General features: G+C 40.2%; 1 protein-coding gene across 1 annotated transcript; it reads right to left on the bottom strand.

Annotated features, from left to right (window-relative positions):
- Positions 1–8,990: 8,990 nt before the first annotated feature.
- mfn2 (mitofusin 2) lies at positions 8,991–19,837 on the bottom strand. Its single transcript, XM_019891562.1, has 18 exons — positions 19,545–19,837; positions 17,880–18,061; positions 17,471–17,606; positions 16,839–17,001; positions 16,621–16,745; positions 16,303–16,411; positions 15,847–15,954; positions 15,540–15,693; positions 15,197–15,264; positions 14,947–15,068; positions 14,635–14,761; positions 14,346–14,450; positions 13,992–14,094; positions 13,398–13,618; positions 11,920–12,075; positions 11,343–11,539; positions 11,105–11,239; positions 8,991–10,446 (listed from the first exon to the last, which is right to left on the bottom strand). The coding sequence occupies exons 2-18, from the start codon at positions 18,055–18,057 to the stop codon at positions 10,377–10,379; spliced, it is 2,277 nt and encodes a 758-aa protein (XP_019747121.1). The 5' UTR covers positions 18,058–18,061; positions 19,545–19,837; the 3' UTR covers positions 8,991–10,376.
- Between the last annotated feature and the right edge of the window lie 180 nt (positions 19,838–20,017).

The following is a 20,017-nucleotide window of genomic DNA, read 5'->3' as shown; positions in this document are numbered from 1 at the left end:
AGGTTAATGTGTTTTTCCATTAGTAATAAACAAGATAAAAATGGCAGGAGTCAAGAGTCCACCATGTCCTCAAGTGTTACACACGGTCATCCACATCATGTGATAGGCTTGTCCTGATAATCAGTTCGATCAGGGTTGCCTTGACGAATGTCAAAAAGAAAATAGTCTGTTTGAACCACATGAAAGCAGGAGGCCCCTTTTTTAACCGTGAAAATTTTGATTGGTAACACTTAAATGGCGGCCAGGGCATGAAAAAGGCGGTCTCATCTGCACAACTGGCTTTCATTTCATTTGACACAACTACATATTGCAACAATAACCACAACAGCCCCCTGCAATCTGCATTCAGAGAACTTCACAACAACTTTTCTGTTGAATGTGCTTTTGATGTCGGGAACCACAATCGTCTCCAAGTGGGAATTGAGAATCATTCGTAACAGCTCAGTTAAGTAGTGGTATCCCCCAAGGCTCTGTTCTGGGCCCACTGCAATTTTCAATTTACTCCCAACTGTCATTAAAACCCAAGTGTCCCAGATGTCTTATCTTGAGTCTATTTGCATCACAATAATAAGGTCATTTTATTTTGGGCCTGTCCAAAATGTACCCATCCTCTCATCTAAATTCAGCGGGCATAAGGTCCAGCACACCTGACCCGGAAAAGAAAAAGCAGTGTAGAAAATAGATGTTTGACAAAGTGCAGTAAACTAATAAATCTCTCCATGCATGTCAACCAGATTACCGAGAATCTTGGGACTTGGGGTCACAGTTCAAGTCTCACTGAAAAAAAATGCTGGACAGATGCTAGCCTCCTTCCTCGCTATTGCTTTGGCTCCATCTGAAGAGCCTGGAAGGTGTTGTTCAAATGCCACAGAAAGTTGATCGCTAACTGTCACTTTGGCTAGCCAGAGGCAGTGCTCCACCGTATTTGTTTACGGAGCAGACTGTGTGGCGCAGCAGAACACACACAACTGTTAAATGCCAGAATTTCTTCATGTATGCGATCTGTCAAAGGTCAAAAAATATATATTTTAGAAGGCGATTAGTTTGCTTGTCCCTTTTCAACATTTTCCGAGGCGAAAATTGACACGGTGTACAGGCTTGTCTAGAATTTGAAACATCTTTGTCTGTACGAAGGAAATGTGCAGCTCACGATTCCAAACATAAAGGAGCCTGAAATATTGAACGCTTGGATCATAGTCCTGGGATGCATGTTCAATATGTGAATGTAAAAATTAGTCCTCATTTTCCACTGGAGTTTGCCTCCAACGGCAATGATGTAACCTTCTTTTGTGACAACAATCCCAAAATGTTTTGGCAGAAATAGGCCTCAGTGTGACAATACCTTTAGGGCAGCGTGTGCGGTATGTAGCAAAATCGCTTCTTTTACTACCATAAAGCAGACACTGCTCCATGACAAACACGAACTCACTTACCCCTGTGTCAGTATCTACTTTTCTAGGTTAAAATAAAAAAAATGCATAACCTTTGAATGTCTTGACCTCAAAGGACCCCATCTGTGTTATTATTATTATTTTGTTTTATTTTTTTACTGACTGTCCACGACACACCCAAAATGGCACCGCGACCCACTTTTTAGGTCCCGACCCACCTGTTGAGAAAACACCTACGAGCAACAGATTGTTTTTTTGTTGTCCTTGGCTGCCTGGAACAACTCAGCTGTCAGGTTAATGTGTTTTTCCATTAGTAATAAACAAGATAAAAATGGCAGGAGTCAAGCCTGTTGAGAAAACACCTACGAGCAACAGATTGTTTTTTTGTTGTCCTTGGCTGCCTGGTTCTTTCTTAAAATATTCTGTGATTTCAAGCTCCGTTTGCTCAATTAAGATGCGTTCTTCTGCCGTTTCAGTCGTGTTGCCTGGGTTTCATAGGGTGGTCCATAGGGCGCATCGTAAAGCATGGAGATTGCTAAACAAGTGAAACATGAAAATTTTGATTGGTAACACTTAAATGGCGGCCAGGGCATGAAAAAGGCGGTCTCATCTGCACAACTGGCTTTCATTTCATTTGACACAACTACATATTGCAACAATAACCACAACAGCCCCCTGCAATCTGCATTCAGAGAACTTCACAACAACTTTTCTGTTGAATGTGCTTTTGATATCGGGAACCACAATCGTCTCCAAGTGGGAATTGAGAATCATTCGTAACAGCTCAGTTAAGTAGTGGTATCCCCCAAGGCTCTGTTCTGGGCCCGTTGCAATTTTCAATTTACTCCCAACTGTCATTAAAACCCAAGTGTCCCAGATGTCTTATCTTGAGTCTATTTGCATCACAATAATAAGGTCATTTTATTTTGGGCCTGTCCAAAATGTACCCATCCTCTCATCTAAATTCAGCGGGCATAAGGTCCAGCACACCTGACCCGGAAAAGAAAAAGCAGTGTAGAAAATAGATGTTTGACAAAGTGCAGTAAACTAATAAATCTCTCCATGCATGTCAACCAGATTACCTGAGAAAGTAGGGAGCTGGAAGCGGAGCGATTGAGTGTGTACGTGTGTGCAAGCAGTACAGCAGCTCAAAGTCAAGATCCATCTTCACCCCCAAAATATTAGATCCACTTTATTCGTATCACCTGCCCGTTGTTTCCCAGATGGCAGGAAGTATTTTCCAAAGCAAGTCTTCTTGCCAAAATCTCCATCTCTTACAATGCACGTGTCTTCGATCCACGACAGAAACACTTGGTAACCATCAGCACATACCAGGAAGTGCCTGCTCATCTTAATGTTTGTGCGATTTCATGTGATCATGCAAGAGCTTCGCCTTGGAGAACTGGATTCTCCACAGACCAGTAGTAGAACAGAATGTTTATGTATGTGGTGTTCTGTGTTGATTTCATTGCAGCAGAACACACACAACTGTTAAATGCCAGAATTTCTTCATGTATGGGATCTGTCAAAGGTTAAAAATATATATATTTTAGGATTTGAAACATCTTTGTCTGTACGAAGGAAATGTGCAGCTCATGATTCCAAACATAAGGGACCCTGAAATATTGAACGCTTGCATCATAATTATCTTTGACAACAATCCCAAAATGTTTTGGCAGAAATAGGCCTCAGTGTGACAATACTTTTAGGGTGGAGTGTGCGGTATGTAGCAAAAGCGCTTCTTTTACTACCATAAAGCAAACACTGCTCCATGACAAAAACGAACTCACTTACCCTTGTGTCAGTATCTACTTTGCTAGGTTAAAATAAAAAAAATATTATTGGAGACACACATTTAAAAAAACAACTCAGCTGTCAGGTTAATGTGTTTTTCCATTGGTCATAAACAAAATAAAAATGGCAGGAGTCAACAGTCCACCATGTCCTCAAGTGTTACACACGGTCATCCACATCATGTGATAGGCTTGTCCTGATAATCAGTTCGATCAGGGTTGCCTTGACGAATGTCAAAAAGAAAATAGTCTGTTTGAACCACATGAAAGCAGGAGGCCCCTTTTTTAACCGTGAAAATTTTGATTGGTAACACTTAAATGGCGGCCAGGGCATGAAAAAGGCGGTCTCATCTGCACAACTGGCTTTCATTTCAGTTGACACAACTAAATATTGCAATAATAACCACAACAGCCCCCTGCAATCTGTATTCTGAGAACTTCACAACAACTTTTCTGTTGAATGTGCTTTTGATATCGGGAACCACAATCGTCTCCAAGTGGGAATTGAGAATCATTCGTAACAGCTCAGTTAAGTAGTGGTATCCCCCAAGGCTCTGTTCTGGGCCCGTTGCAATTTTCAATTTACTCCCAACTGTCATTAAAACCCAAGTGTCCCTGATGTCTTATCTTGAGTCTATTTGCATCCCAATAATAAGGTCATTTTATTTTGGGCCCGTCCAAAACGTATCCATCCTCTCATCTAAATTCAGCGGGCATAAGGTCCAGCACACCTGACCCGGAAAAGGAAAAGCAGTGTAGAAAATGGATGTTTGACAAAGTGCAATAAACTAATGATTCTCTCCAAGCATGTCAACCAGATTACTGAGAATCTTGGGACTTGGGGTCACAGTTCAAGTCTCACTGAAAAAAAATGCTGGACAGATGCTAGCCTCCTTCCTCGCTATTGCTTTGGCTCCATCTGAAGAGCCTGGAAGGTGTTGTTCAAATGCCACAGAAAGTTGATCGCTAACCGTCACTTTGGCTAGCCAGAGGGAGTGCTCCACTGTATTTGTTTACGGAGCAGACTGTTACATTTTGAGGCGATTAGTTTGCTTGTCCCTTTTCAACATTTTCTGAGGCGAAAATTGATACGGTGCACAGGCTTGTTATCCTGGGATGCATGTTCAATATGTGAATGTAAAAATAGTCCTCATTTTCCGCTTGAGTTTGCCTCCAATGGCAATGATGTAACCTTCTTTTATGTTAAGTGGGAAGGCGCTAACCAATGTTAATGCAATACTTCATACTGGTGACCTCTTGTTCTAACGTAAACCAGTTCAAAGCACAACTTGCATAACCTTTGAATGTCTTGACCTCAAAGGACCCAATCTGTATTATTATTATTATTTTTTTTTTTTAACTGACTGTCCACGACACACCCAAAATGGCACCGTGACCCACTTTTTAGGTCGCAACCCACCTGTTGAGAAAATACCTACGAGCAACAGATTGTTTTTTTTTTGTTGTCCTTGGCTGCCTGTTTCTTTCTTAAAATATTCTGTGATTTCAAGCTCCGTTTGCTCAATTAAGATGTGTTCTTGTGCCGTTTCAGTCATGTTGCCTGGGTTTCATAGGGTGGTCCATAGTGCGCATCGTAAAACATGGAGATTGCTAAACAAGTGAAACACAAACATTAGCTCAAACACTAATAACATTTTAAATGGAGGTAATTTTTACCCCCCATCCCCACCCCACCCCATACAATTTCAAACTTCATTTACAAGTTGCGGGGTGCCGTTGACAGTTTTGGCCGCTGTAGCGAAATCTCAGTAATCAAGATTATTGGCTATTTGCTACACAAACATGGTGCTTTACTTTCGAGGGGCCGTTCACAGATTCTCTGAACAAAACTCAATGTGTGTGCCAAGCATCGGAATAAACATTTTTACACTGTGGTCTCAAGTTGCGTGTGAGTACAGAGGTTAAGAAGGAAATTTGTCAGTACATGTGGTACTCTTGCCAAAAGCGAATAAGCCTGATCCCTTTGTGATGCAGCCCCATTTAGCATTACTTAACAAATGAAGTCATTCTGAAGACGAAGCGAAAAACAAAAATAAAGACATCCAACATTTGCAGGCGATGCTACGGAAACATGTCTAATTTCCTACGGTTAATTCTTTTTTTACTGTCTCTGCTGGGTTGGGCGGCTGTTTAAAGCATCGCTAACTTGTTTTTTCACAGGCGATTACAGCAGGAACAAGAAAGTCTCACAAGGCCAGCAGACCATGGGACCTTCATGAGGCTAAGGGCCACCTCCACGATCAATGTTGCCATTTTGTTGATCGGCAACGCATATCCACCATGCAAGATGCATTTTGTTTGCTAAATAGATGTGTGAAGCATCTATTCATCCAGCAATTTTTCGCAAGAGCATCAGTGGATAGCATGATGACGACCAAGCTGCTGATTTGTTGAATAACATGTCTAGTATGCACGAGATAGATTTGGTACAATGTTTGTATTATCTGACTTCTTTTGGACAGTTTTTCTTTTCTCGTAATGTCAAATATAATTTTAAACATCAAAGATTACTTTCTCGTAATGTCAAATATAATTTTAAACATCAAAGTAAATTGACCGCCCTTTTATGTCACTACAAAGCATCTAATTAAGAGGCTAATGTGGATACCACGACAGAAAGATGAACTGATACAACTGCTTCAAAAAGCTGAAAGTATAAAAGCAAAGCTCTCAAACTGAAGTTTGTGCCAGTGTACATTCAGGCCACTTAGCTATGTGACAGTTATAGCTTTGAAAGCATAGTAGCTTGGAGCTAGCTAAAGAACTATTCAAATGACTGGGTACATAAATGCTAACATTTCTGCCAATGGAAACCAATTACTAACATTTCCCACAATTAATCCCAAACTTGGTTTTGAAAAATATTTTTTTTAGAAATGTATTTCAATCTGTATTTTGTTTTTGGACAGTTTGTGTAACATTTAAACTGTGACTGTAAATATGAATATACGGATGTAAATATACAAAGAGACCACGCTTTAAATTTTCAGTCAGTGATTGTTGTTTTACAGTTTTGCACAGGAGGAAGGAAATTCAAACCGAATTTATCTTTTGATACAAAAATTTGAGCTAACTCACTGAGTCTCTCTGGGAGGACTGAAATTAATCAAGCATAACCATCAAGCACTAAAACCAATTTTTCTTTTCAGGGATGCAAGCAAATGAAATCTTAATCACGAAATAATGTGATTTACTCTTTTTTTTCTGTAAAACATCGAGTAAGTGTAAAAAGTAATGTATAACAAAAAGTATCATGTTTTAGCATTGAAAACATAAATTCAGTTAAAGCATTAATACAAACGGATGGATATTATCAATTAGAAAAACATTTAAAATTGTGTTAACAACGTTGACCATGACTTTAGGGCAGCTGTGGCATAAACTTTACATGGGAGGGCGTTCTAATAAATCTAACACTGTACATATAATGACTATGTGATTTTTAATATTTCTGCTATATACATTAAGATAGAGTTAAAATATTCTTGATCTTAAAATATAAAATTCCACAAGCATTAAAAAGTGTCATACCGAAATTGACTAATTGCAATGCCCCAAGACATTATCAAGTACTCCACAAGATACTTTGGCTCAGCCAACTGTGAGGTGTGATTAAAAGCAGACAAAAAAAAAAAAATACTTGTCGACAAGGCTCCAAGTGAGATGATTCACTCGTCTGTTTCCTTTCGAATGTGCCTTTGTGTGTGCGTGCGTGTGTGTGTGTGAATGGGGTTCTTTGTAGGAATATGAATGGAAAGAAATGGCAAAGACTTGAACAAGCTAACTGAAGCTGCACGGAGAGCCCGACCCACTGTTATCTGCTCTAGAAAGCAACTTAGAGTGCCTCATGGCACAAATACCTGCACGGAACCACCTCATGTTTAGGCAACGAACAATGCAAGTTATGAAACAGCATCATGTGACTTGAGTGGAAATAGACCGGTATGGCTTTTTTCAGAACAGATACCAATTATTAGTATTCAAGGAGACCGATAAGTGATATTTGGAACCAATACTCATTTTCAGAAAAAGGGAAAATATTTGTTTCAAAATGTTAACAAATACAACCTCCAACTCTTAACTTTGTTGAAATATCTTAAAGCCTACATTTATTGAATAACTTTTCACATTCGTAAAATGTTGGTTTTTGTCTTAGACAATAAATGGTAAATGGTCTGTCACTTGCTTTTCTTCCTCAGGTACTCAAAGCGCTTCACACTTAAGTCATCTTTGTTGAAAATTCTAACAAAAAGTTCAGGGAGCTCCCAGGGTCATCATCAAGTCATATAATATTTTAAGAAAACAAGTGAAAAGCTCCCTATAGTTTTCTACTGTAAACAGTTTCCAAAATTTCTAAATAACTGAAATGTTAACCTTTCACTTACCTTTGTTTTAATTTCAAGCAAAATCAAGAGGTAGTTGCCAGGGTATGCAGCATCTCATGAAGTTAAGTGAAAAATGTAATAAATTGTTTCCTGAACTTAAGAATTTTAAATTGATCTCTTATTGGCTGTCAGACTTTTCAAAAAGACCAATAGTAAGCAAAATGCTTAATACTGACGTCAATAATAGGCCGGGCCAAGAATTGAAAAGTCTGACAGCCAAAAAGTCCGATGCCAATATCCGGCAAAATGCTTAATATTGACGTCAATAATAGGCCGAGCCAATAATTGGTCTGTCGCTAATCTAGAGTTTTGCACACTGATCAACACGTCCATGCTCTTGTAATTCACGTGCACAGATTTGTCAAACATACAATACATTGTATGAATTGGACTTTGTCAATTGTGTGTACATAGATGCTATCAAACACTACTAATTATGTATAATGCATTGTCACATCAACTAACATTTGTATTTGTTGGAAATGACAAAATAGAGTGGACTCTAAGACGTGCTGAGAAACTTTAATACAATTTTGGAAAAATTATTAAAGTCGTGACAGAGTAGCGGCACACTCGCCGGACTTGTGTGTGGGCAGTGTGGGCTCGGATCCCACTCAGTGATAGTGTGCAGATGGGTGTGAAAGGTCATTTGTCTCTATATGTGACCTGTGACTGACTGGCGACCACTTCAGGGTGCAGTCTGCCTTCCGCCCGAAGTCAGGTGAGATAGGCAATGGCAACTTCCCGCGACCCTGTTCAGGATAAGCAGTATTGAAACTGGATGGATGGATGATTAATTTCTCAATATAGTCAAACACCTTATGAAGCGTTGATTACAATGCTTCTCTCTAGATGATTCCAATACAGGATTCAGCCTAGTGTGATAGGATCAGTGACATGAAAATATGAAAATTTGTCAAAAAATGTTCAAAATACTGTAAAGTCAAAAATTATATCATTGCAAAAAAAAAAAAACTATTAAAACTAAATTTGGCAAGGGAATAAATCATTAGGGGGTTAACTAAATATAATATTAAAAAAAACTGGCATGTCTCTTTTTCTGCTGTTGAGGACAGTGTCATTGTGGACAGCTACAGTATATTGTCACTCTAATGTTGAAATATGGTAGCACACTCAAGGTCGGAAAAAGAAAAACAAAATCACCAGACAAGCCACAGACACATGCTTATAATACAGTATATTCAAGCAGTTAACTTGAGCGTGTTGAATCTAGACCACGTCATGTTTTTGTGAAGTGGAAAGGCCGATAATTCTGATACTTTTGTCAATTGACTTCACACTGGCAATGATTTGAAAGTGCTGAGCAACTACAGATTTGCTAAGATGGGTCTCCTCTATTCACTCTTAGCTCGCTACAAAAACTGCACTGATAACAATAGTGTCAGAGTGGCATTTCTTTAATTGTGAACAAAACCCTCCAGGTATGTGCCGTATCATTTCATGTTTACATACAAGAGAAGCACACACACACACACACACACACACAAAACCAAAACAATTCCCATTTCTAAGAATCCAGTGGGGAAGACCAATACGCAAGCAGAGCAGAAAAACATCCTATCTGTCCGCTGTCCAACCAAATTGGCATAAAGACAGAATACAGACTTGTGAAAAGTGGGAAAAGCTGTTGCCTTGTCACTCGAGCGCAACATGATTCTTTTTACGTTAACATTGCATTGGAATTGTGAGGGCAGAGGAGACAGTCAGGGGGAAATACGTACAGCGCTCAACAAATTGATTAGACTACTACCCAATGTAAAATTTGTTTCCACGGCTGCCAAAAATTGACAGCATTGGTAATTGCCTAAATCATTTTTTATGCTTCCGTAATGGTTCACACAGAGAAGCTCTTCAAACTAGATGAATGATATTTTTAATGCTAAAATGCAATTCTAATTAGAATTCATGAATTTTCTCATTTACTGTTGAAGAAAAAAACAGGAAAGTTGATGTTCTGGTATTTATTTGCATTCTTGTCAAGTTAGTTGTGGTGTTTGAATGTTAGGCTTACGGTATTTATGTCAGACTTCTCAGAGAATACAAATTCAAGTGTAAAAAGGTGAAGAGTCTAAAATTCCTCATTCCTTTTCAAAAGGTCAAAAGTTCATTGAATCTGAAACATATCCGGATTAAATCACTTTCAGGTGGTCATTGGGACAAATAACCCCAGGGGTCTAAAAAAAAATCTGCAAAGCACTATATTGATTTGACTTAAACGTCTTCGTTCAGACCAAAGTAAGCATAGCAGACGTCATGAGCATTCAGGATTATTCTACATTTTCCATGCATAATGATTACCAGCAAAGGGACAAATCCTTCTTATGTCATTGATATTTACTTGCCAATTTTTCTTGTGACTTGTGTGGTCCATGTCTGATGACACAGGGCACCCTCTCTTTGTGTTTTCATCCCTCACAGAATTCAACAGGTTTCATTTTCCTCACTCTGTCTCATTATTTACATTTTGGACGACCTACTGGTGGTGTTCCAAGCTGCAGTCGCAATTCTTCAAATAACTTATCTGCATGTTTCTCAACACGTATTTACAGAGGGGGAAAAACAGCAACACATTTGCCAACTACAACTCTTTTCATATTCACACTGCCATTTTAGTGGTTTGGATGCACTGTATATCTCAATAAATAATCAGATTGCCACCCATTGTTACACAGAGAGAGACAAAGAGGAAAATAAAATATTATTAGATATGCCCAAATATTCCCGGATTCTATTGTCCACTTTCTCAAGTGGCTGCAGTGTCACTTTCACTTGCTTTGGTGAAGGTACTGCTGGGTAAACATGTTGAGCTCACTGTCCAGCCAGCCCGCCTTGTTCCTAAGACACACATGCACACGGAATGACACAACGGTTTAGAATGAATTGATGCTAACGATGGTGCTTAAATACGTGACATGGAATTGTCTTTCGTTGAATGTTAAGTCAGTTGCACAGAACTTCAACTGGGAGGGAAAAACAGCTTGACGCAAGAACACTTTGCCTCTCATTTTTGGTGAACTGTAAGCCACCTGCTGAACTGAACGCTGCACGTTCAGGGAGACATTTGGAAAGCTTCAATGTGTGCAGATTTGATTTTAAAACATGCACGGTTAACCCTTCATAACAGTCAACATGGCTTTGGCTAATCAAAGGAAAGCTAAGCTTTGAGGAGAGTTTAACGCTCCTCTGATGGGGGGGAAGAAAAAATATCTGCAAATAAGCAGCATCATTGTTTACGCCGCAGGCAAAAATAGCTAGATAAAAAGTCACAATTTATCATCCAAACTTTATGGCAAAATACAGGAATCAAACAGTTCCAAAGTGTCTTAACATCAGGATTATTTGATCAAAAGACTCCAAGGATCAAGAACTACACGACACCTTTCACCTTCTTTTTACAACGCTGATGAAGTCAGACGTCTCATGTAAATGTGCCACTGCCCATCTCACCTCCTCGAGTGTTTCGCATGTACGCAGACTGAGGTGAGCTTCTTACCGTAGCAGCTTAGCTTTGCTCTGCATGGCATCCAGCAGCTCAATCTTGCCGTTCATATCAGTGATCTCATCTTCAAGATTCTGCCGAGTCACGTCTACCTGCTGGCAGAGCTGAGCAAACACCCCAGCCAACTCTCTGATGTGCACACACGCCACAAACAAGACCACAAAATGGTTATTTAAAAATTTTAAAAAAACATGACTGAAACCACAGGTTGAAACAGTGTGGAAACACTCACTGCTGGACCTGGTGACTGCAGTTGGATCCAGTGTAGCTGACGATGAGCTGCAACTTCTCACTGGCGTAGTCGACAAACTGTCTCTTGAACGCACGCTCTTTGGCCTTTGTCGTCCAGGTGAGGCGCTCATAGATAAAGAGGAGCCCGTAGAGACCCACAGACAGAGCAATCAGCCGCCAGCCCACAGCCTTCCAGATCTGCACACACCGCCAGAGCCATTGTGACACGGTTTTAAAATTCTGTGCTCAAATGTTCATTGTTTTTGCAGTGGACAGCAACACTTGATAAGTCATTCGTCATCATAATTGTTGGAATGTAGCTAGCGTACATTGTTTACATGCTATCTTAGCTGTCTTTTACGGGTGCAGCAATGGTTGAAGGTGCACTGAAAATTCAGTGCAAGTACTTTTGAGATCACAGTTTTACTTAGAATAAATCAGTTTATAATCGCCTTGATTAATGGTTTAAAGTTGAAACTATTAACCGAGGAAATTAGAACCACTTTTAGCGTTCAGTTACTCGCTCAGTGTGCTGGTTGTAAATCATTCAAATTTGTTCTGCGGGAATGTGTCCTCACCACACCACCAACTACAAGGACACCCATGGAGGTCCGGGAGGTGAGGGAGGCAAGTCCGGTCACCATAGAGACCATGAGCTCCTCCTGGGTCATGGAGTTTTGTGGGAATGGAGGCATGCTGGCGCTGACAGGAGTAAGTGCCAAAGTTCGAGGGATCTGGAAGAGCAGAATTCACGGGTTTAACAAGTTGGTTCCGAGATGACAATTGACTCCATGCTCACAGAAGGAACTTTGAAGGTGTCAAAAGGTTGAATGTTTTAGTTGTGGAAACAAATATTAAACTGAAAATATGTGTGTCCGCTTTATTTAACTACCAGTAATAATACTTTGCTTGGACTAAATCAAAAGGGGCTTTCAAATCAATAGTGCCGTGTCAAGATGGATCCAAATAGGACATCTTGATGCGGCAATGTATGAGCAGCCTTCATTGAAAAAAAAGAACTAATTACATTTGCCAAGCTTTTTAGAAAACTGATGGCTGAATGTAATATCCTCTACAACAAGGTCAGCTGGTTGCTTGAAAAGATGTGGTGATCATAGGATTTACTAAATCCCAATTTCTACCGCTTTCCCAAATGATTCTTCCAGCAGTCAGACCAAAACAGACTATTCAGGAGGCCTGAACTGTCATACCGCAGCAAGTCTACGGTGTCACCACAGGAAATACCTTCAAGTTTAAGATCAAGTTCAAGTCAAGTTTATTGTCAAATTTGCTACATGTGCAACATACAGCACAGATGAAATTTGTTAGAAAGTATTTTCTTCTTATTCCTCAAATGAGGAGACCATAGTATCATTTTTATAAACTGTGAAGTAAATTATTACCACGATGACATCGGTCTCTCATTGCCATGACTTTCAGTGCCTGAGAGAAAGCCATAAAATGGCAAAAGATTAGTCTTCACTGCCATCCAGTGGGGATAATTAAGGAGACATGACTCCGAATAGTGCATTCTTGCATTCCGTGGCAGATGATACTTTGGAAAGTGCGCCACCTGCAGGCCAACCCTTTGATTGAATGATGACTTTGAACATAATGGCTAAAGTCCAGAGCTTTTTTTTTTAATCTGCCCAGCAGTGGGAACTGGAATGCACCATTCACCTTGTAAATTATATCAAAAATGCATCAGAAAATCGAATGGAAATTACATTTTGAAACGTTTAGCTTTTTTGACAGGATGTAGATGGTTTTCTTGTTTGAATGTTCATAGTTATTTTATCTTAACTTACCTTCTGCTGCAACTCCATGTGTGTGATTTTTTTAAAGGATCATCAATAGCCAATATTATTGTACGAAAACTCAAAATGTGGGGAAAACACATAGCATGCAGTTAAAACAGTTTTTGTTCTATTTATTGCAAATTATGAAAAGTTTGTAAATTGGAACCATTAAATCTTAAATGTAAAGGCAGCAATCGTTCATCCAAACCATCGTGTGTGCGCAACATCAAACGCATGTTACATATGTAGGTTGTTACCTGGTCACTGTAGCCCATGAGGGCTCGTCGAGTGTTCTTGGGCCCCAAAAAGCGGTTGACCAACATTGTCCAGCCCAAAGAGAAGTGAAAGCTGATATCTTCCTGGAAGTCACTGCAAAGCTTGTCACAAGCCAGGTCATAACTAAGACTGAAACACTGGCGAGGAACCAGCTTGTCCACCTGCTCTCTGGCTGGGTTGGGTAGAAGAGGCTTCAGACCTTCTACATGACACACAAAAATGAACAATTTCACTGATGCGGTTCATATGCCAGGCATCCTCGTGTATAAAATGTGCAGTATGACAGCTTCACATACACTATAGTGCTCTTTTCTCGGTCATACAAACTCCAAAAAAACTCCCTTCGCTGTTCACAAATCTGGGCAATGTTGCAAAAATAGTACACTAAAGAAATTGCAGTACTGAAAAAACATTTCCTCAAAACTCAACAACAGGTTTAATGGCCATTTTTGAGCACTTCGGGGAACATGCTCATGACTTGGTATAGAGCAAAAACATGGAAAATGCAAACCTAATAAAATTCAATTAAATAGTTCAGGTCAAAGCTAAATTTTATGCTAGGGGGTGACAATTACCGATCATATCTGCCTGTGTGGTCTGAAGAGCGGTGGTGATTGTGGTGGAGCACCTCTCTGACATGTTCTTGCCCAGACACTCTTCTATGTGGCGGTGGAGCTCCTAGCAAATGAAATGGAAAACTTTCACAATTAGCACCACACTGAACAGTGTGGAGGAGAGCAATATTCAAAATTGTCAACATTTTTATCAATGCAGAGGGGGTGGGGTGTTCTAGCTGCATCCGACAACCATCTAATGTCCTGCCCTATAATTGCTAAAAGAAAGAGACACAGCAGACAAGGGACAAATCATCCTCTCTTTTTTTCAGGGACAACAATTCAGAACTGTGTTGAAAACGTCCTGAAACTCACTTTCTTGTAGACCTTGAGAACCACTTGTGATGGGTGGAAGTCCATGTGAAAATCATCCACCAGCACATGGAGCTTCCTGATTTCTTCCGCCATGCAATTAGAAACCTGGAGAGAAGCAGTGAATGTGGGTCATATTACTTCTACTCCATGAAAAACAGACACTTGCCATTGGAATAATAGTGTTTGTTCTTCGGAAACAACTTCAACATAAACGTACAAAGACAAACTCGGTTCACTGCTTGAGACGTTTCCATGCAACCCAAAGTGTTGGGAATATGTTCATGCTCACCTGTCTCTCCACCTCTTCTGTGATTTTCTTGATCCTGGCCTTACAGTCCATAGTCAGCAGGTCCAACTGCTTGTCTATAAACTCCAGTCGGTCCTGACGGTCCTCTTTGGTCTCAAGACAGTAGACCCTATAAACATACACAATTCAGAGCAGAAGAGGATATTTAAGCGTTTTTTGTGTTAGTTTCAAGAGAACACCGCACAAGTTTGCGTTGTTACGCAACCAATACTATCTTTTACAATTAAACAAAGGTCAAATAGCTACCATCAAAATTCTAAAATTACTGATGTAAAGCTTAAAAGCCATACGGACCTCTGCTCTTGTGCAGCAATGTGTACAGCATCCATGATGTGGCGCAAAGCTTCAGAGATCTGCTTGGCCCGCACGGTATGCTGCTCAAACTTTGTCTTCACCGCTGACTGAGAGATGCACTCCTACAACAGAGCAGTTGCATCGGCAAATAAATGTCAGCACACAAACAGTAATGGGCACCAAATGTAAAATATGCCTCAAAAATTGCCCTGAAGAAATGATTCACAGGGGTTCCACATTTTAGCCTTACCTCAAATCGCCTCTCAAAGTTCTGAAACTCAAACATTCGAGCTTGAAATCCCTCAGCAAGTGCCCCACCTGAAATATAATTAGAAATAAAACAATTTGGCACTGAGAATGGCTTTTGAGGAAAATGTTTTGGAATTGATGACTGTACTATCTACTGAACTTTGTTACGTGATGAGAAGGAAAAAAAAACATGCACATTACACAATTGCTTGAAATTGTTTTAGCTCAAAGTATTACTCTAAAGATGGTTGGCCAAGCTTAATTCACTCTTGATCTTTAAGCAAATGTCGGGAAATTCCCACGAACCTTTCATGAGTGATTTGTGAGTGATTGTCGACTCTCACCTGTTTCAGGCATTCCTTGAGCTTTCTGCACACGTGCCTGGAGAACCTCCTTGGCAGAGACGAAGAAGATGCGGTCGCTGGCCTGAGCTTGGTCCACAACACCTAACTCATGCACGAGGAAATTGGTACAGCGATCCATATGTTGTCTCCGCACCTGGAAAAAAAACAGATTTGGCAATTTGGGGATGACTTGAGAAGCCGTATTGTTTTTATTTATTTTGTTTATCGCTGCCAGTATGAATAATGTACCCGAGTTCATGTACAGTATACATACAGAATGATTATAACACAAGTAAACGAAACGAACCTCATCCATGTATTCAGGCTCTGAGGCTGAGGCATCCCAACGGTTATTAAGTATGAAGATGTTCGGACTGGAAAGTCGTTCATTGACTTTGTGGAAAAACGACTTCTCCTGCAGACACACAGTTGACACGCTTGAAATCATGAGCATGTCAATGCAACATGGATTCAAAAGCAGCTGGACCCCATTAGCCGGAAACCGGGCAGCACAGCGGACTATGTGATTAGCATGCCTGCCTATCGTTCAATAATTTTGGGTTTGAGTCTCTACTTTGACCTTTTCATGAGAAGTTTGTGTGAATGGGAAGGGCCATTTTGTTTGTCTATGTGGCTTTACTTTACAATTGACTGTTGACCAGTCCATAGTGCTCAACACCTCTCGCCCTAAGTCAACTGGGAGAGGCTAAAGTTAACCAGTGACTCTGAAGAGGATACGTAATCGAAAATGGTCGCATCTCACCGTCTGCATCAGCGTCGACTCAGAGTTTGCCACAAGGACAAACACATCTGCATCCAAGCAGAATTTGTCGATCCAGCTGTCGAGTTCTGTGGTCACATCAATACCTGGGCTGAATTTATTATTTAAAAAAAATAAATAAAAAGCATAAGGTTAAATTGATGCATAGTTGGTGTGTAGATCTATTTTGCTTTGAGAACAAATTTCACATTTTCGTATATCAGCAGTGGTGGCTTCCCCAAAACATTGTTGGTGCTTACATTCTAGTGTCATGTAAATTAGCTGTGTAATGTAAAGGTATATCTACAATATATGCCTGACCTGTCCAACAAGACCAGATCATCCCTGAGCAAAGCACACTTGGCTTTAGGCCACATGACACAGACCAAGCTCCCAGCCTCCAGATCCTCATCCTGGTGGAGCGCATGGGCCAGTTGGTTGACCGTCTGGAAGTGTTGACACAAGAGTGAGTATCCTTGCGTGAGGGCAGTTTGCTCGTAATGCCCGCTTGCATTAAAAAAGCACTCAGTTTGACCAACCTTAATGCTCTTCCTCTCCTCAGAGCCTTCAGTCAGAATGAAAGCCTCATTGCCGTCCGTTCCCTCCACCCTCAGGAAACAGTTTGTGGTGTGGCCAATACCAGAAGGCAGGACTTTGTCACACAGCATGGCATTGATGACTGAGCTTTTCCCATTACTGGTCCTAGAGCATAAAAACTTAAAGGTTAAAAAAAACCTTCCGTGCTACGAAATTCTTAATTATAGTACACACATGCCAAGACAAATGTTGAGAATACTTGAAAATTCACAATTATAAAAAAGGCAATTTAATGTTGTTGTTGTAGTTAATGTTGCCAACATAGCGATTTGGTCACTATCTTAAGTGACTTTTCCAAATACCCTAATGGCTTTTTCTTAAAAAAGCGACCAGAGTTTAACTCGCGCTAAATAACAGAGAACATGAGCGAATCATTTCCATATTGTTTTCCACATTATTACAACAAGAATAATAACAACAACAATAAGAGAGTGACACAGTGGTCGAATAGTTAGCACATCCGCTTCACACTTCTGAGATCGATATTTGAATTTGAATCCCGAGTTGCAAGTGGAGCCTTACTTTAAACACCTGAAGCAAAATGTCATGTGAACTTTTGAAAAGAGGAACATACCTCCCAAAGAACACCACCTTCATATGCCTTCGCGCTAGCACTTCTCCAATGCCTGCTACCTTGGTGAGGTAACTTCGAACCTCCTGCACCTGTTCTTCCGTAGTGACTGGATCCAGTTCTTCATTTTTGTGAGCATCTAGCAGAGTGAGCAATGAATAATGTTATTCAGTTGTGCAAGACACAACTCCAAAACATGTGTAAAGCTTTTTCTATTTCAAGCAAAATGAACACTAAAACTATTCATTATTAGCCTACTTTGGGTAAAATTAAAATCGTTTGGGGTGTGTGTGTGTGTGTGTGTGTGTGTGTGTGTGTGTGTGTGTGTGTGTGTGTCAAATTTGTTTGGATAATTTTTTTAATCATGCAAGCAGCAATTGTGGTCCTAAAATTATAACATAAGCAAAGTTACCTTCCAGAAATGATGCACTCTCCTTAATATAGGCCCCTAACTGTTCAAAGATCCCATTAATCTTCTTCTTCGCGGTGACAAAATGCTTGAGTGGCGATGCATTCACTTCCGCCATTAGTCTCTTATCCTTCTTGCTGTGGACTGCGTTGGTGTTGGGCCGTGGAAAAACCAGAGACATGGCACTGGGTGGAGGAGAAGCAATACAAACTAACTTGCAGGAATCATTTGTATTGTATTGTATTGTATTGTTGTATTGAAAATACTTGAAACGAGAGGAAATGCAAGTTTGATCTCTTGTTCCTGGGAAAGCAAAGGGATGTGTACATTTCGGGAACGTTTCCTGTAACTTTCCATGGCAAGTTAAGATAGGAGATTTGAGAAATACAGTATTCCAAATAGGAAACTTTCCATGGGAATTACCTTGGAATTGAGGTTAATTTAATAGAAATGTATACCAGGTGTGGCCTCGTGTGCCCCAGACCTGGTCTGATTGTGAGATAAGGAACATTGATTTTTATTTATTTATTTATTTTTAAATCAGGGTCAAGGTCAAAATTGTAGATTTCAAAGGCATTTTAGTTTAAAATGCAACATCAGACCCTAATGAAAGTACTGTCGTTGGATAACAAGATAACTAGGGTAGCTTAGTGTGCCCTAGACCTGGTCTGGTTGCAGGATGATGAAAACTGAATTTTTGATAATTGTTTAAGTCAGGTGTAAAGGTCAAAATTGCAGATTTTAGAGGACTTTTATTTTGGAATGCAACATCATATTTTAACAAAAGTATTTTCGTTGAATACCGTCGGTGGCCTAGTGTGCTCTAGACCTGGTCTGGTTGCGGAATAACGAAAACTGAATTTTTAATTTCGGTGTAAACTCAAAATTGCGGATTTTAGTTTTTTTCTAATTTTGAAATTCAACATCAGATCCTAATGAAAGTACAGTACTGTGGTTGAATAACAAGTGTGGCCTAGTGTTCCCTAGGACTAGTCTGATAACGAAAATTCATTTTAAATGATTTTTTAAAAATCAGGTGTAATTTTTAATCAACGATGCAGAGTCACTGTTAACTTTTATTTCTATCTCAACCTTTCTTAGTGCGAGTCTGAAACAGTTGACATTTTCCCTGGATTGACTCATCGTTACCTGACCGCTGAGAAGTTATTTTATACACTAACGTGCATGCAAGGGTAGAACAGTTTTATTTTGAAGGTGGCCAACGCCGTTCGCTGGAGGCTGATTACCGTAAGGGTTAGTATTAACTATTAACGATCGCTGTAGCCGCTGGCTTGACTTCAATTTTGCGTGTGGAGTCTGGCCTGATGACAGAGTTAAAAGCGTATAAGCAGCGTCACAAAAAGAAGCAAAATTACTATAAATGACGCCTATAAATATGAATATGCCTAACGCGATACCTTTGGACAATCAAAGAGCTGGTCGTGCAACCAGAGCAGAAATGAAAAAGCCTAACACGTTCTGACACATCTGATGTTTTGTTTAAAATCACACAGGTGTGAAATATTGTCGTTACGTAATTAGGGGTTACTTTATGAGGCCCAACTAACATGTCAACGCAGTGAATGTTTAGAGGGCAGGCCGTGACCAGCAACAACTTAATTTGCGTCTGATGGCAATTAACAGTTCTGCATTACCACTTAGTCTTACCGTGAATAGGGCTCGCTCTTCACAAATAATCCACTTGCATCCTCGATCCTGATCTCTTAGCCGTGACTTCAATGGATAAATGGAAAAAGTGACGTTAGCGCGCACGTCCAGAAACACAGATATAGACAAATCTATTTTTCACGTTCAGTGCACGGCGCTGTCAAATACACTAAAGTCAGCGGGAGTCGCTATGTTCGAATGTAATGCCCTAAACATAAAATAACGCCACAGGCAGCATAATGTCACTTCCACAGCACCCAGCAGAGACGCCCCCTCTCACCTTCCGGGATGGTCTTGTGCTCTACAACAGCCCCGTCACGCAAATACCGCCACCTGCTGCTCCGGAGTATGAACTACTACCGTTTCTGCTTTGGTGGTAAACAACTTAGTACCACTACCTCGTTACTGTACTTACGTACACTTTTCAGGTGGCCGAACACTACCCGAGTATTTCAATTTCGGACAGCCTTTTC

Source organism: Hippocampus comes, unplaced genomic scaffold, assembly GCF_001891065.2.
Source record: "Hippocampus comes isolate QL1 unplaced genomic scaffold, H_comes_QL1_v1.1 scaffold174, whole genome shotgun sequence".
Lineage (NCBI taxonomy): Eukaryota > Metazoa > Chordata > Actinopteri > Syngnathiformes > Syngnathidae > Hippocampus > Hippocampus comes.
Note: the sequence above shows the minus strand (reverse complement) of the source record. Positions and strands in the feature narration are given on the sequence as shown.